General features: G+C 43.7%; 2 protein-coding genes across 4 annotated transcripts in view; one reads left to right on the top strand and one right to left on the bottom strand.

Annotated features, from left to right (window-relative positions):
• Positions 1 to 706: 706 nt before the first annotated feature.
• On the bottom strand, positions 707 to 17,232 carry ARPC1A (actin related protein 2/3 complex subunit 1A). 2 transcript variants are annotated; one of them, XM_064673242.1, is made up of 10 exons: positions 17,089 to 17,232; positions 13,634 to 13,738; positions 12,691 to 12,795; positions 9,954 to 10,176; positions 8,235 to 8,342; positions 4,875 to 5,087; positions 3,623 to 3,698; positions 3,231 to 3,424; positions 2,190 to 2,280; positions 707 to 1,097 (listed from the first exon to the last, which is right to left on the bottom strand). In XM_064673242.1, the coding sequence occupies exons 2-10, from the start codon at positions 13,695 to 13,697 to the stop codon at positions 1,059 to 1,061; spliced, it is 1,113 nt and encodes a 370-aa protein (XP_064529312.1). In that variant the 5' UTR covers positions 13,698 to 13,738; positions 17,089 to 17,232; the 3' UTR covers positions 707 to 1,058. The 2 variants fall into 2 exon arrangements, with proteins under 2 accessions (XP_064529312.1, XP_064529313.1); XM_064673243.1 differs by having other exon boundaries at positions 13,634 to 13,715; positions 17,089 to 17,230.
• Positions 17,194 to 17,728, top strand: part of KPNA7 (karyopherin subunit alpha 7) — a 46,460-nt gene continuing 45,925 nt past the window's right edge. For both annotated transcript variants that reach the window (XM_064673241.1, XM_064673239.1), the window contains exon 1: positions 17,194 to 17,672. The gene's annotated coding sequence lies outside the window, so the exon portion shown is untranslated. The remainder of the gene's footprint in view (positions 17,673 to 17,728) is intronic.

Genomic DNA, 17,728 nt, shown 5'->3' with positions numbered 1-17,728 from the left:
CGAGGCTCAGAGCTGAACTGTAAAAGGTTCCTGGAGACAAAGGCCCTGCACTGAAGCCAGACCACAGTGACACCTGGCAGGTGCTCCATTCCCCACCAGTCACTATAAACACAGGATCTTACAGGCCAAGCACTCGGCTCTACACAACACCCAGGCCTGTGCAGCTTCACTGACTCACAGAGTCATTTGCTTTTCATTTGTCTTCTCAAGATGTGGCTCAGCAGATTTTTGCCTCACTTTCCACACACAGCCTTTCACCTCATCCCCCAGGCACTGCACTGGGAGCAGGTTTGGTACCAGTCCTGAAAGGGAACTACAAATAATTCCCATCATTTGCCTTTGGAGAAAACTGTGGCCCACTGAGCAGACAATAAAAAAAAAGACATTCAGGTTAATTTGCTGTTATTATGGATTAAACACAAGGCAGGCAGAATTAAGGGTAGTAGGATAAAATCATTCATCCTCCAAAATCATCACCTCAAGGGAACAATTTCCCAGGAAGAAGCTCATCTGAACCTTCACATCCAGATCATCAGAACTCCAGGTCTTCCTCTGTCAACTCTGAGAAACTTTCAATTAAGATGAACTTTGCTTGTTTTAAGGCCATAAAGTATCACTGCAGGGTTTTCCCACTCCCTCTCTCTCCCAATTAATTCCCTTAACATCCCTTTTTTAATCGCCACCGATGAGCAGCAAAACAAAGAACCAGTTTTTCTCTTTTTTATTATTATTATTATTTCTAGCAGACAATTTACATAAAATTCCCCTTTTAAGTTAGTGATTCACAACTTCCTGCAATAAACTACTTAAGGAGCAGCTTTGGTAAAGAATGGAATGAAACAACCAACCAAAACAAAAAAAAAAAAAGGAACAATCACAGCTGATTTTGAAACCAACACAATTCACCAAATTTAGATTCAAAAGAAAATCTGCCAAGCCATATTTTCTCAGTGTTTCCAAATATTTCACCTTCCTCCTCCTCCCTTTTCGGATTTGTGCAGATGTGGGAGCTGCATTCTGTCAAGCAGTTTGTCCTGCTAGATCATGGAAATCCATCTTTACATGATTCGTAGCCCTTGAATGGAGGACTCCAAGGTCTTGAAAGAGAGAAAAATCTTAATCACTATCAGCTGCAGTAACTTGTGTTAAATAACTCGGTGTAAATGCTGAGAAAAACAAGTAAAAAACCCCAATATTTGAGATTAGACTCATATTCATAGATTCATGGAATGGTTTGGGTTGGAAAGGACCTTAAAAGACCATCTTGTTCCACCCCTCTGCCATGGGCAGGGACACCTTCCCCTAGCCCAGGTTGCCCCAAGCCCCATCCAGCCTGGCCTTGGACACTTCCAGGGATGGGGCAGCCACAGCTTCTCTGGGCAACCTGTGCCAGGGCCTCCCCACCCTCACAGGGAAGAATTTCTTTGTAAAGGAAATAATTTCTTCCTAGTTCAAGAGCCAGAGACCACAACAGTCATTCCTTTCAAACTCAGGCATATACAAACTAGTGATACAGACCTGAAACTGCACTAAAGCAGCTTATAGATCACCTCAATCTCTTCTCTGGCTCCTCCAGAACTTTCTGGCATCACAGAACACAGACAACCCATTCTTCTTCTAAACCAGATCCCAAGAGTTTTGGGAAGGCCAGCAGAGACCTCTGTCGGCCAGGCCTCAGCAAAGCAAGCATGAGCATTATTAAATTCTTTTAGGATCTTTATTGTATTTTCCAATTCTTTGAGGCAACTTCGTACTACTTTGGTAAGTTAATTCTGAGAGGCCAGAACCATCTTCTGCAGCAGAACAGGGAGCAGAGTCCCATGGGACAGGAGCAGGAAGAGGCAATGGGCTATGTCATACCAGTGAATATTCCAGCCCAACTGTGGCTGAGGTTGGAGAAGAAAAGAATTGGTGGGAATTCCTACAGGGACATTAAGTAATTCCATTAAAAAATTAAGTCTGCATAAGCACCATCTGCTAAATGAAGTGCATCTGCATTTATGCTGATTCTTGGATCTGTTCTTCTTACAGAGTTCACTAATGGTCTTGAATATTCCTGTCAGGATTTCCTGCTGCTAATGAAACCTGCCTTAGGGCTGAGCCCCAGGAGTGGATGTTAAGAGATCAAAAAAAAAACCACCCCACCCCAGCTAGTTCACATAAACACAGTAGTAAAAGCCTGTTTTTACCTTGAAATCCCAGATGGTCATTGCTCCATCGATGCCGGTGGTGCAGAATTTCCGACAATCCCGTTTGTCTATCTCATAAATAGACACTTGGCTGCAAACAGAGAGTGAGAGCTCTAACACCCATTACAGAGAGCCAGAAAGCTGGGAAATTTGGGTTGAATTCTACTCCTACTCCTTCAGATGGAGACATGAGTATACCAGAGCTTACACCAGATTTTTGGTCAAATGCCTCAGAAAAATAAGCCAAGAAAAGGATGCTGAGAGCTCCTTCATGGCCTGGTGGCTGCAGCCAAAATGTTTTGCTTGCATTAACATGAACTGCCCATCATCCTCTGGGATCTCATGCTTTTTTTAAATGCAGGGATATATTACTCAATTAACTTGGATCAATCATTTTGATCAACAGAATCATAGAATGGTTTGGTCTGGAAGGGACCTTAAAGCTCCACCCCCTGCCATGGGCAGGGACACCTTCCACTAGCCCAGGTTGCTCCAAGCCCCATCCAACCTGGCCTTGGACACTTCCAGGGATGGGGCAGCCACAGCTTCTCTGGGCAATCTGCCTCAGCACCTTCACAGGGAAGAATTTTCTCCATATATCTAACCTAAATTACCTCTCTTTCAGTTTGAAAACAGTAATACGCAATAACTAAATACACGTGGCAATAACATGTTAAACAGGGAGCTGGGATGTAAATTCCTGTTTGAGGTGGATTTTGCTGACTAGATTTTGCACAGTGCCACCAGCCTCTTGGGAACTATCCACATATTTGATAAGATAAGCTGTGTCCAGGTTACAGAACACATCAGTCACGAGCAAACAGGAGAAGCACGCACACCACGTCAATGATTAACTCCAGCTTCCACACATGTCCTAAAAACAGGCAGGTGTGTTAGGGAAAGACTACAGGGAAAGGGGGATACTGGCTAAACCCTCCTGGTAGAGCAACCCCGAGCTCTCCTAGGTTTGCAGAACATCCTGGGAAACCAAACTGACGTGGAGAGCATTCCCTGCCCTGGTCCTGGCAGCAGGGCACTCACGTTATACTGTTTTGGTGCAGCGTCTCCAGGGTCGTGTTGCGATCTTCCGTGGTGGCTCTTTTATCCATGTTCCGGAAGCGTTCCATGGCGGAAATGTTGCGCTGGATGCTCTGTTTTGGAATGTCTAGTTTGGAAACGAAGGTCAGCAGGCCACGGTCGTCACAGTTAAAGAGCATGGGGCAGCAGTCATGGCCCTGCAACCAAACACCACGGAAGCCTGTCAGGAGGCACAACCTGCCCGTCCCCACTGGGTGCTGCTGCTGCTTCTGGCTGCAGAATGCAGAGACTGACACCAGGGAAGAGCTCATTTATTATTAGCTGGGTAAAAGATGGTGTTTCTCCCCCTCCAAAACACGACAACACTCTAAAAGCAGAAAATAACCGACACTTACAGCTGCCACCACGCTGTTCTCAGAGACAAACGACACGCTCAGGAGTGGGAGGAACTCTGTTTTCAGCTGTGAAACCCTGAACACAAGAACATTTGTTACAGGAATTCGTTGAAACCTCTCGTTTTTGGCTCTAACAAAAAATAGACACCGTTCCCACACAAGGATTACTGGAAAAGCCAGCGTGGCTCAGTTGTCCTGTGGTGACTCCAGAGGGTTGTAATTTTTAACGAGAAGTTTTAAAGCTAATGAAAGTGTCCTGGAGGATCTGTCACAAAATGAAGTGTTTCAGGTGAAAGGGGGAAGTTGCCAATATTGTGTGCAAACAGGGGCAAGAGTTTAAAAGGAACACTCCCAAAAATGTTCAGACTGATGAAGTTATTAACTTCATTTGCATATTAAAAGCACTTGAAGTTTTAATGTTTGACATCTTTTCAGAGGGAAAAAGCCTTGATGTTCAATTAAGTCAGCTTTTGTGATTTAATGACAAGTGAGGAAAGAATTCTGAAACACTTTATAATGACTGATATCCCCTGCCAGGTACTGATATAACTGTAGCCATCAGAACCACAATTCAAAATGAATCCCAGCAGAGCCTGGATGATCCCCAGAGATCTCTGCTGCCAAAACATATGGAGAATCTCTTCCTTCTTGGTTGGAAAGCCATGGACACTGCAAAGTTATGCAGATCAAGAGGAACAGCAGGAGGAGGAACTGTTCATTACATATTTTGTTGAATTGGAAGGTGCAAGGTTGGAAGTTGAAACCTTGCCTCAGCAGAACCTTAATGACAGTGGTTGGAATTCATATTTCATGAAATGAACAACTTATTTTCCAGATCCTGGCTGGGGATAGGGTCTTATTAGTTATGGAGTGAGCATGTTTCTGGACTCTCTTGAATCCATTTACAAGGAAATACTGTTTCCCCCGAAATTCTCTGTATATTTCCACACAGAGTGGAATGCAATTTCTTCTTTTCAAATGCTTCCCCCCGCCAAGTAAACTGGCTATGCCCTCACTGAAGAGTTCTTCTAAGAATTTTAGAGTATGTAATTGAAATTCTTAAGTATCAACCTTACACGAGCCTCAAAGAGACTCCTGGAATCCAGAGCAGTAAAAATGGCAACAGCAGTCACAGCCCCCATGAGATAAAGACACGACATTCCCCAGAGAATCACGGAACCGTTAGGGTTGGAAAAGACCTTTAAGATCATCAAGTCCAACAGCTGATGAGGAACAGCAAGGGGGTACTTACATCATGTTTTTGGAGGCATCAGCCACCGACACGGTGCTGTCGTGGCTGACCCAGGCCAGGCGGTTCCCGCTGGCAGAGAAGCTCACGCTGTGCACCCACCCCCCGCTTCCCGCTCCCCCAAACTCCGACATCAGCTGCCCAAAAGGCATTTTGGAGCCCCAGGGAGTACTGGCTGGTTTTTCATCCACTTCCTTAATGTAGGCGGAAAACACCCTGCAAATAAAAAAAGAAAGATTCCAGTGTGAACAAAGAGAGAACAAACCTCCTGGGAGCTCCGGGTGCTTTTGGCGTTGGAAGCGGAGGGATGTGTTTGATTCCCCCCGAATAAAATATTATGCTATCTTTAAACAAGCCTGGAAGCTTCAGTGTGGAGAGAGAAAGGGTGTAAAAGCACACAGGTTTTTCATAAACGCTGTTCTTGTACCCCTCTCCTTTTTTTCCAGAAGATGGCACAAAACCACACGTTTGTCAGTGCATTTTCCAGTGTGCCAAGATTTCCCTTTCATCCTTTTGCAGCGCTAACAGCTCTCCAGAGTCAATCCCTCAGCCAGAGAACACCCAGGAACAGCAGTGTGTAATTAGAAGCTAATACAAACACCTACAAAATTACCCACTTTTTAGGAACAGCAGGATTTCAAAGAAAGAAACCCGATGTTCTGATGCCTGCAAAGGGGCTCTGAGCCACCTTCTTCCTGCTCGTTATTGAAAAAAAAAATGCCTTAAAAACCTGAAATACCACAATGTTTTTATAGGTTTGGTTTTTTTTTTTTCTCCCCAGCACTACAATTTTCAAGATATGTTTAAATAGAAAGCCTCCCCCTTTCATTGAATTCCTTCTGCATGATTCAGACGTGCCACAATATGGTGTTCCTGAGTGTTACCATGGAATTTACTGGGACGTCACCAACGTAGGATTAGAGTCCATTGAGCAGGAGGAGCAGGAGAGCTACACCACACTACTACCAGAGGGAAAAACTCAGTATAAATGAAAATCTCTGATCAAATACTCATGGTTGCAGTCACATACAAAAAGGAATTATTTTATAGTGAGTTTAAGGAAATGTAGCTCCCTCCTCCCTGTTTTTTAAATGTTTTACATGTGTGGGGTAAGCACTTCCAAAGGTACCTATATTCAGCTAATTCCAATAGAGCTGCTCATTTGGAATGATAAGGCTATCATAACTGCAGCTATATTAGGTACAGATTTTCAGGGAATTAAGTATGAATTTATATTTGGCTCTATCAGTTTAAATATAATCTAATTATAATCCTTCAAAAAACTTAATTTTATAGAGCCATCTAAAAGGATGGTTCTCCTAATGTATGGAAATAGGACAAGATGTTTAAAGCAATAGCCTTTGACACAAGGCAGGAAAATCATTCCTAAGTAGTGAAAGACCTCAAATTTAACTGTTAGTTAAAATAAAAATAAGTCTTTTCCCTCACTGAAGTCTCCCTCTCTTTTAAAAACAGCTTGAAGGCCCCAGCCTTGAAAAGAACACTGGGAAATTACTTTTATTCCCACAGCAACGTTGTTCCAGCAAGAATATAAAATTCGCACCTATGCAGTGTTATTAGCTATATATATTTTTTTTTATTTTAAAGATAAATGGAAGGGGAGTTCATCTATCTGGGCCAACCACCAAAAAACTCTGCTGTATTTCCATCAACTTGCAGCCTCCTGCCCTCCAATCTTTTCCCAACATGTCTCCCAACTGGCTCTTATTAGTTGGCAGTGGCTCTGGCAGATCCATTCCATAATTTTCATCAGAACAGGTGAATACTTCAGAGCCAGGTATCTTTATTATCTTTAATATGGAAGTGAACACTCCCTAGAAGGAGAATTCTAGAGGTCTGTACTCACTGTTTACCCAAGAGAACAGTTTCTCATGGTTTTGGGGAAGAAATAGAAACACAAACCCAGTACCAATCTCCACTACTCTTCCTTTCTTTAATGTTTCTATATGGAGATTTCTGTGAGAAAAACAGCAAAATTTTTCAATGAATCATCCTAAAGTACAATGTTAAGGAAGAGCAGAAAGTTTCCCAAATGTTTTAAAGACCTAGGTCTTTTTTTTCAAAATATAGCCCATTTTCAGAGAAATGAGGTGCAGGACAGAGTGAGTTTTCTGATGGGAAATAAAAGACTAAGCAAGTCTTCTAGAGAATGTTCCTAGGAAACCAACTGAACCACACCATTTTCTACCAGAAAATATAATTATTTTTTTTAAAAAAATCACACTGAACAGAAAAACTATGTGAATCCAACTTTCAACCAAACAGGGAAAAGGAGATAACCAGAGATGCAATGTCCATAACAAGCACTGGAAGAAGCTCAAGTCCAAGGTAATATAAATATATACACACACATAATATATTTCAGGTGACCTAATGTCAAAGTCCCAAGATCCTTTATGAACACACATGAGAAGATTTCCACATGTGAAAAGCTGGTGCCTCTGGAAGATGAGTGAGTACATCTCACATCATATTTTTTGTGAAAGGAAGAGAATACATATAGTTTATCCAATGAAAATGAGATAAGGTAGGGAAGGGAGACAACTCTCCTTCCCAGCTTCCATTTATCATTGTTCCTTACATAAAAAAGTTTCAAAGGATAGGGTTTAGATGTGAGGGTTTCATTCTGAAATAAGGAATGTAATAGTCAATCCCACCTCCACTTCCCACTCCTCCTTAGTCATTTTTAGTACACACTTTGAAGCTTAAAAATTGCCCTATTACATAAAGAATTTAAGAAAAGAAGCTTCCATTATCATCCAAGGTACAAGTGATTAAGTAAATGTGAATTAAAGGCAGGCACTGCAGACAGCTCCCCATGCAACTTCCCTGCAGTGACCCCAATCCCTCCCTCAGAGCAGCCTGCAGGACCCATCCCTCATGCTGGAATTCCACCATCAGTTTGAAAGTCTGCCCCATCCATCTCTCAAGCCAATCTGGTTTTAACAGCCTTTTTTTTATTTTTTAAATGCTCTTCAGAAAATGTGTTTTATTGCACTGAGTTGCAGGTGGATCAATTCCTTGACCCTGCTCTCCTCACAGGGCTGCGAGAACGTTACGGTCAGCACAGGGAAAGGGGAGAGAACTACTGACTCAGGGATGAAAAAGGTGGGATGAGGCCTTTGGAAAGGTGTCCCTCAGCAGGTCCATGTTGGCAGTCCAAAGTCAGCAGGCAGTAGCACCAAGGCCAACGTTTCTCAAGCTGGGTATTTTATTTTGGTACTAAGCAGAGCATGCAATGAGCCACCTTTTATTCCAATAGCAAATGCCTGATCAAGATGCTCATGCTGCTGACTTGATCCAGAACCCCAAATTACACACAGATGTTTTAGCTTCTCTCACCTGCACTTGAAGTCACAGGATCCTGCAGCCAACAGAACATTGTTGGGGTGCCAGTCCAGGCTAAGGACAGTGGAACGAATGGGCTTTTTAATGTGTTTGCTCACCCACCTAAAATAATAAAAAAAAAGAAAGATGTGTAAAATGTATGTGAACATATTTTACCTGACTCCCCCAAGTACTCCTCAAAAAGATCACTCCTTGCCAATGACTAACATTTTGGAAAACACATCACGCCCAAATCTTTCACGTCCCCTTGTGCAATCTGTGAACTTTATATGGTTATTTAATTAAAATTTTAAGCACTATGAACGAACTTGTTAAATATGTATCTCCTCACCTGAGTACTATACCCCTTCCAACTAATTCTTATAATGCATCAGATGGAACTCCTTCATGTGAATTTTGCCCAGGAATTGCCTGGTCCCTCACACCCCATGAACACGAGGTCAGCTGTGACTGTGACACTGAGCTCAGCAGCCCTGTTTTCATGGATCACCAAGTACGAGCCCTCTCCAGCTCCTTCCAAAGAGTTTTACAGTCACATCTCTTGCCTATTGACTTTTCTACTGTTTAATAACACAATAACTATAAAACAAAACAAGTAAATGGGGGAACTGCCAATGATGTGACCAGTGCATTCGTCTCAATTATCTGCAGTGCAGTGCAAAGTGGTCCTGCTGCTGAATGCATCAATATTGGCCTAAATACGCCTCAGCAGGTTTAGTTTATCTGAACTATTTACAAAATAGTAATGAAATCTGTTATTCACTTGATGGCCTCTGGGATGATGGTGCTTCTCCTTTGATTTTACTTCCATCGAGCACCAGTTTTAAGGATCGCATTCTTTTTCTTTAACATACGGGGTTCTGATTCTTTTGCAGACAACTGAGGCAGAGAAAATATTGATAACTGAACATGCTGGAAAGCAGAAAGATCCAAAACAATCTTTAAAATGTATTTTGCAGATGGTGTCAGTTTTTCATCTCCACATGGCAGACTGGACACAGGACACCTGTGTTTTTGTGCCTGTTTATGCAGCCCAAAGTAAGAGATGCTCCCCACAGTGATTTCACCTACAGATGATACAGCAAATGTAGCTCCCAACAAGTGTAGCTACAAAGGGAGAAGACCAGAAGCACTAAGTTTAGATGCCAATGAGAAAAACATGGAAATATTTGTGATAGAAATCTATAAACTGTGATGTAAGCACATGACAAAATACAGAACAGGTCAATGACAAGCTCAAACATCTTCTAACAGACCATCCTGGAGATGTGACTGACTCAAACTCTTTAATGACAAGAAACAAGAAAATAATGTAAATGGAAGAAAGACTCAAGTGGAGGTTTCTTCATCCATTCTGGAACGAGGTGAGGGAAGGAAATATTTCTCTCTTTTCAACCATACAGGTGTAGTTAATAGACTTTTAATCTGCATGAATTCTTTTAGAAAAGCAACATATGTTTAGGGCAGTCAGACAGAACAGATCCATGCCAATATGTATCACCTGAAAATAAGTGAAGTCAAAGGCCTTTAGGTGCTACACCAGAGTAAAGAAGAGAGGGAATGTTTTCTCCAAAATGGAAAAATGCCATCCCTCTACATTCCCTGAAGATTTTAGAAATTAGTAAAACAGTAACCCAGTTACCACAGCTGAACTCCAGGCTTCAGCTTTCCCGTGCAGACCTTGCAGGTATAAACAGAAATCAAACAGCTCACCAGTCGTTTTCAGACTCGAAGTAGCACACGGATATAAGCCGAGCTCCACTGCCCACAGCGAATTTGTTCTCCAAGGGAGACCATTTGACGAAGGTGGCGGCGCGGTTGATCCTCAGGATCACCAGGGTGGGTTTCCACACGCCGTCCTTCTGGCTCCACACGTAGGCGTTGCGGTCAGCGCCGCACGTCACGATGCGGTCGCTCTTGGGAGCCCAGTCAATGCCTGCAAGGAAAGAGCTCCCAGGAATGAACCTCTCCCTTTATGCTGTTTGCTTCACAGCAAGGCAAACAGAGATCGCCTCACAGCCCTCTGTCATGGAACGGTTTGGGTTGGAAGGGACCTTAAAGCTCATTTTATGCCACCCCCTGCCACTGGCAGGGACACCTTCCACTAGCCCAGGTTGCTCCAAGCCCCGTCCAACCTGGCCTTGGACACTTCCAGGGATGGGGCAGCCACAGCTTCTCTGGGCAACCTGTGCCAGGGCCTCCCCACCCTCACAGGGAAGAATTTCTTCCATATATCTAATCTGAATTTCCCCTCTTTCAGTTCGAACCCGTTATGCCTTATCCTGTCACTACAGCTCCTGGTGAACTGATCACTGAGGCAGTTATTACTGAGACAGTTACAGTTCTGTTATTCCCCTTTTTCACTTATTCTCCAGGAGCCATTTTAAACTGTTAGGGATACCTGTTTCTCCCTCTAGCTTTCACCGAAATTGCAGATCCCGAATTCCCGGATCCCAGCGGGAATTTCCCGCTAAACCCACTCTGAGGTTGGCCAACAGGTGGAGCTCTGCAGACTGGCCAAGGCCTGTCCTCAGCACCCTCCACACCTCTGACTTCTGCACAGTCTGGCCCAACAGCTGAAACTCAGCAATTCTAAAACTGCACAACCTCTAACAAAGTCATCTGCTTGCTGCCAGACTGCAGCCATGATCTAAAGTTTAGATAACAGGGTTTTTTTTTTTGTTAGAAGTTATAAATCTTTGTTTACTGACACAATCCTTACATTGTTTCCAAGACCATTTAAGCTGTGCCTCGAGAAAGAAAGGTTTACCCAAGCAAAAATAACAATTCAAGGAATAAAACAAAGCCCTTGATATGCTGCCATTGCTTCTTTCCCCTCCTAGGCAATGAAGGATGTTCTCAACTGGAAAGTCTTACAGGAACATTATTTTTCATCTTTTCTCTAGCAACCTTCTTTGAGATGCAGAGTGCAACCCTCAACTCTCCTGCCACAAATTTTATGTCAGTGCTTTTCCATTACCACATTCAGTATTGAAAACATCCCTTAAGCTCATAAACTGAAAATGGGATAAAAGCTATGAGAAGAATTTGTACTAATTTTACCGTATTATTCATATATTGTCTACTTCCAAACAGGTTTATGCTTAAAAGGTTCCATTTTGAAGAGGCTGGTGGTCTGGAACCACAGTTACACGAGCCCTAATGCTGCTTTTGAAAGAGGGACCATCCTGCCTCTCTTCTCTTGCCCACCACCTCCCCTGCACCAGCACTGGTGCTGTTCTGACCATGGCAAGTCCAGCTTTTTAGTTTAGCAGAAAACTAAGCAATTAGAGCAATTAAAGCTCTTCCTGTAAGTGAGCAGAGGCAGCTCCCCACAAATCTGAGTCAAGAGAAGGACCTTGTCCCTTGTGAGCAGGAGCTGGAGTGGCAGCAGCTGACTCACTCCTGTCAGAGGTTACAAACAGTTTGATCAGTTGATCTCCTGTGTGTAACCACAGCTTAACTGCACTCTTTACAACCACCACAGCACTTAGTATTCCAAAGGTATGCACTAGGCAGGGAGAGCTCTTTTCCCAAGTCATGTATATTTGCCTTCTAACATCAACAGGAACAAGTAAAATGGAGAGAAATGTCTCTGGGGAACAGCATGTTGCTTGTAAATTCAGCCCAAGTGACTTCACAAAGCAGCACAGACAGTTGTGCTCCTGGACAGCAAGAACTGAAAAAAACTGAATAAAATTCCTGAAAAATGCTGTTGGGCAGATATTCCTGCCCATTAGTGAGCTGAGAACAGAATAAAGGATATTGCTGCTTTGGGCAAGTGCTTGTATTAATTATTTTCATTTCCTTAGAGAATAAAGCCTTTATGTAAGTATCACCATGGAAAAAAACCCCAGTAATATAAAAGACTGCCACAGGATAATCACATTTTTTAAAATAACACCTTGTGACTCATCGTGGCAGCTCCTCTTAATTTTCATTGTGGATCTACAGATACTCTGGGCCTGCAGTAAATGTGCTCACTGATGGGCTGTCATCAGTCCAGGATTGACCACTTCAAATGTTTATACAGTCCCTAAAAAAGGATATTTATTGCTGTTGGGAACCATAAACCACTGTTACAGCCGTATACTTGATGAAATTTTAGTACTAGCACTCGAAAGGGAGCAGCATGTATCACTGTGACACAACCAGATTACTTCAGCACACTGAAAATGTGTTCTCATTATGTCATGATGGATGAAAAATAAGCAATAGACAAGGAAAAAGGGCTCAGTTACTCCACTGAAATGTCTGGAAATGAGATAGGGCTTTTCTTCCTAACATTCATTGCATGCAGTCCAGAAAAATGCTGCAAGGCTCTCTGTAAGTGGGAATGCCAACCTATAAAAAGATCTATTTACTCAACACTTGCAGATTTCCTGTTCAGCCTCAACTGGGGAAAACAGGGGGCTGGGAAAACTCCATGTCTGGCTCAGCACAGTCTCACCTGTGATGTGTCCATTGTGTTCCTTCAGCTCGTGAGCCTTTACCCACTGGTTCCCACTCTTCTTGTAGATGTGGACTTCATGGTTATTGGGGCTAATGGCAATCTCTGGAAAGAGGAAACAGAACTGTCCTATAGTACTGAAGGCTTCTTAATTACAAATTACAATGCTTTATCTGAAAAGACTTTCCCACCTAAACCCTCTGTTCTCAAATTTGAGGGCACTACATGGGCTTTGTAAACAAAGGGCCAATAACCCTGGAAAATCTCAAATAATTATGGACACAGAAAGGCCTGGGTTGTAAGGGACTTCAAGCCCATCTCATTCCAAGCCCCTGCCATGGGCAGGGACACCTTCCACTAGCCCAGGTTGCTCCAAGCCCCGTCCAACCTGGCCTTGGACACTTCCAGGGATGGGGCAGCCACAGCTTCTCTGGGCAACCTGTGCCAGGGCCTCCCCACCCTCACAGGGAAGAATTTCCTCCCAATATCTAATCTAACCCTGCCCTCTGTCAGTTTGAAAGATATTGGTACACATACCACGGTCATGAGTATTCTGCACAGAAAGACAACATATTTGGAACATAAAAATCCACATTATAGTAGAAAACTGAACTATTAAAAGAAAAGGCTGGTTTGGGGTATGGAAATAGAGGGTCAGAGAGGGTAAGGGTCAGGTCAATCTCATGAGGTGCAGAGCAAGAGGCAGAGCTTTCTAGAACACCTGGAAGACTCAATTTGCTCCGATGTCAGAGCTCCAGCAATGAGTTTAGAAAAGCTCAGCTTTTGGATCATAAATGGAACATTTAACACGTAGAACTATGTATCTGACCACACCTCCCCTAAACATGACCCAGAACGTTACAAGACCCCAAACTGACAGCCAAGAGGGAACAGCAATTGAAAAAAAAAATCAATTAAGAATGAAAGCAAAGATATTACTCACGAGTACGGTCTCTGTTCCAGGCATGGCAGGTGATTGGCTCCAGCAGAAACTGATGCAGAGACATTCCGAGTCCAAGGGATTCCTATGTTGTAAAAAGTGAAAGAGCTGAAAGGTGTAAAATGGAAAACAGAACACTTCAAAATGAGAGAATTATTAAAATAAAGATCAACTTCAACATTTACCAAGGATCTTTCAGTGCAGTGTTGCAATTTCCTTGCAGGAGACCACAACTTACTCAGTAAATATGTTAATTTACTCAAGAGCTGCCTGTGTCACACACCCTGATAGCTTTAGTAGGACAATGAATATTAATTGTCCTGCTTACTTTAGCTAATTGCAATTGCCCTAAGAGCTACAGGCACCTGCTTCTTAGTGTATCCTCACAGACAAGGGAGCAGGTTCTCAAGAAATCTAATAAACCTCCTAATTTTACTGTGGAAATAGAATAATCAAAAAAATAAATATCTAGGACATAGCTCAGCAAACTGATTAAAAACCCTGACATGTACCCAGGCTCACAGGCAGCACCACAACAAAATCTTCTTTCAGGAGGTTAAACTGATGTGGAACTGTGATCTGCTGATGTATTATTTGATAAAGCCATTTCTATGTATCCTAGGGAAAAATTATTAAGATTAGTAATTAACTAATTAGTAATTTCTTCCAATTAATTCTAGCACTAAACTATTTGATAGTCAGGCTTTTGCCCCCATGAGACTCAAACACTAAAAGAACAAGCTGAATCATTGCAGTTTGTGAGTATTTTGTTTAAAAAAAGGCTAAAGACCTAGTTTTTCTTCAATTTATGGCTGTTACAAGAGTCAGTGCTGAACATCTGCAACTGGAGGCAGATCCAGCCAGAAATACAAAGTTGTTTAAAATATTTTTAATATTTTAAACAATATTTTTAATATTTTAAAATATTTTTAATATTTTAATATCTAAAATATTGTATTCTACATCCTGTATTAACCAAGGGCAGCCTAAATGGCTGGAAGGTAATATCATAAAAACTCAAGGTCACCTGTAATAATAATAATGTGCACAGTTTAATACATCCAACTTGGATTTGCCAATTCCTTCCATATATTCCACTAATTTTCATAGCAATTTATCACTGGCTGATGGATCAAAGTGGTTTTACCCCCACTTGCACATTGGAAAAGAACCATTTCCATGATGTCATTCCAAGACATCCACACCCATTAGGGCCTGAAATTACAACATACCCAAGTAAGGCCATGTTAGCAGAGGGTGGAGACTTCAGGACAAGGTAGGAATTTGGAAGCAAACAGGAAATGAAGGCAATCCAACAGAAACTCAGGAGTGAAAGAAGGATGAGTAAATTCTTACGGCGCTTTAGCAATTACTACCACACCAGCAAATTCAACAAATATCCTGAAAGTGCTGAATCTTGGGGCAGAGGTGAGACTGTGTTTCACCAATGCAAGTAACTGGAAATACTTTTTATTTGATTTCATTTTTTTTTTTTTTACGAATAACTGGAGAGACTTTTTATCTTATTTAATTTTATTTGTTTTAGGAAATCAAGCACTGTTATTCTAAAGAAATGCAAATGACAGTTGCACTGTAAATGTACCTCAAATACAGCTTAACTGTACAAGCTTTAAATCCAGTTCACAATTTTAACAGCATGAATTTCATGGTTCTTCTAATAACCACATTCTATCAATCAAATTAAGTTATTAAATATATGCAGTCCTAAGCAAAATAATTAATTATTTTTTTCTTTGTTAATGTGAAAATGTTGACATAATCTGAGTTACCTCTGACCTTGGACATCCATCATTTGCAATTCCACGTGTGAATATAAGCAAAACACAACTGCAAAGTGCTTTTTCCAGGATCTTGCTTTAGCTCATGCCAACATTCGGTAGCAGCACATTTCCATATACAGGAAAAGTTCAAGAGCTGTTCCACCAACAAGGAATGCTCAGCCTTTGCTTCTCTTTCCGAAATAAAACGTAAAAATATCCAACCTCCCCTCCCCAAGGAATGCAGCTATTTTGAAACACTTTCTAACACAATCCTGGTATTTTTTTTTCCCACAAGTTTGCACTGCATATAAAATATGGTCCCATCCTAACTTCTAGTCCAGATATTTTTGCTTAGCTGTTCCCAAAACAGGCCCAAACCTGTATGATCCATCCCTTCCCATTGACTGAGTTTCTTGAGCTCCATAACTTGGTACAAGTCACCGTTTTCCATTTTGGTTTGGTAACAAACCCATAAAACCCAACAGTGATGACAACCTCAAAAAGCACTGCTATTTCTGTCCCCTGATAGAGGCAGTGCTATTTCCTTAGGGGAGATAAATCTTATTGAAGTTTTCCATTAGTATTTCTTCTTTACCAATATACAGACAAAAATCAAACTCATATTTCAGTAGGGAAAATGCCACTGGCCCTATGATAAATTAATAACCTCAATGCCTTCCTGCCAGCCAACCTCAGAATCTCACACAGGGAAGACAATGTTATGATGGCTTTGTTAGTCAGGTATTTAATGCAGCTCTCCCTCAGCTTTTTCCCCAAATACAAAGTAACTGGCCTTGAGTTTCAACGGGTTTTTTTTAAAAAGGGGGAATCTTCCACCTTTGTACAGCAGGAGTTCTTTCAGTATAAGGACTGAAAGGATCAAGGTTGGGAAATACAGGGCTCAGCTGCTGTCATTTCTCCATGGGGTGAGAAACATGAGGTCCAAGGCCATCCCTGGAGAAGCAACCAGCCAGGATGAGGACTTGGAAGTGGAGATGGAAAGTGTACGTGTGACAGAGAGAGACAGAGAGGAAGGGATCTTTTTAATCCCTGCCCATTCTCAGAGCACCTACATCACTTCCAAAAGCCCCTGTGATTAAGGACAGCCCCCTTTCACTGTCATTCCCTTCCAAACCACTCAGCGCAGCTTTCCCAAGGGGGTGACTCCTCCAGGGCATCTCCTGACACGGGACACCGGGATGGGGATGGATCAGGAGCTGCGGCCCTGCCAGTACAGGGGGCACGGCAGGAGCTGGGAGGGCACGGCCAGGAATACAAGGGGGTTCTGGGAGGATAGGGGGGATCATGGCAGGAGCTATGGGGGGGCACGGTGAGAGATATGAGGGGGCACGGGGTGGATACGGGGGGGCACGGCGAGAGATATGGGGGGGACACAGAGTGGGCTATGGGGGGGCACGGCAGAGCGGGGGACACGGCAGAGGTGGGGGGGCACGTGGAGGGATATGGGGGGCACGGCGGGGGATATGAGAGAGCACGGCCGGCGCTGCCCCTGCCCGGTGCCCACCGCCTCCCCGTCAGCAAGGGCGTCCCCAGCCCCTCGGGGCAGTGATGCTGCGGCGCCTCCTCCCCGCCCCCCCACTCCCACCCCCTGCCATCCCCTCATCCCGGCGGGCTCGCCGGCTCCCCCCGGCCGTCCCTGGCGGGGCAGGGGCTCACCTGGGGCGGCGGGGGCGGAGCGGGACTCGCGGACTCTGGGCAGTCAACGCGACTCCGCTCCGGCGGCGGGAGAGGCCGAGGGGGCCCGGCTCTGACACGGGCGGCAGGAAACGCGCAGCGCGCACGCGCCGGCCCCGCCCCTCACACACAAAGGGCGGGGCGGCGCCTGCGCGGCCCCTCAGGGAGGGGCGGGCGGGGCGAGGCATAAAAATATCGCGGAATTGTCGGGGTGGGCAGAGTCTTTTTGAAATTGTGAAGTCCAACCATCAGCGCGCTAACCACCGCTGTGATCCATAAACCGCATCGTCGCCCGGCGCAGGATCCACACGCCTCCTAAACACCTGCAGGGGTGATGGCCCCGCCACCCACCCCGGGCAGCCCGTTCCGATGTGCGGCCACTTGGACTGTGAAAAAAAAAATATTTTGTGATATCTGAATCTCCCGTGCCTCAGATTGAGGCGGTTTCTTCCAGTCGTCCCTGTAGAAACTGTAGAAGAGCCTGGCCCCCACCTCAGTACAACCTCCTGTCAGGGCTGTTACTGTGAGCAGCCTGCAGGACAAGGAGGGGAAAAAAATACAGGAAGGTAGGTCTGCCCTAGGTTGTTCCTCTGAGGAGAAAAAAAAAAAAAGGTGTGATTAT

The sequence above is a fragment of the Pseudopipra pipra genome, chromosome 16 (genome assembly GCF_036250125.1).
Source record: "Pseudopipra pipra isolate bDixPip1 chromosome 16, bDixPip1.hap1, whole genome shotgun sequence".
NCBI classification, from domain to species: Eukaryota; Metazoa; Chordata; class Aves; order Passeriformes; family Pipridae; genus Pseudopipra; species Pseudopipra pipra.
This window is presented reverse-complemented; position numbering and strand designations above follow the sequence as displayed.

Excerpts from the sequence above, each read along its gene's own strand:
- ARPC1A (XM_064673242.1), bottom strand. The coding sequence starts at position 13,697 with ATGTCTCTGCATCAGTTTCTGCTGGAGCCAATCACCTGCCATGCCTGG. Across the intron at positions 12,796-13,633 it reads CTGGAACAGAGACCGTACTC|AGATTGCCATTAGCCCCAAT; the intron begins GTGAGTAATATC and ends TCCTCTTTCCAG. Across the intron at positions 5,088-8,234 it reads TCCTGTGACTTCAAGTGCAG|GGTGTTTTCCGCCTACATTA; the intron begins GTGAGAGAAGCT and ends TTTTATTTGCAG.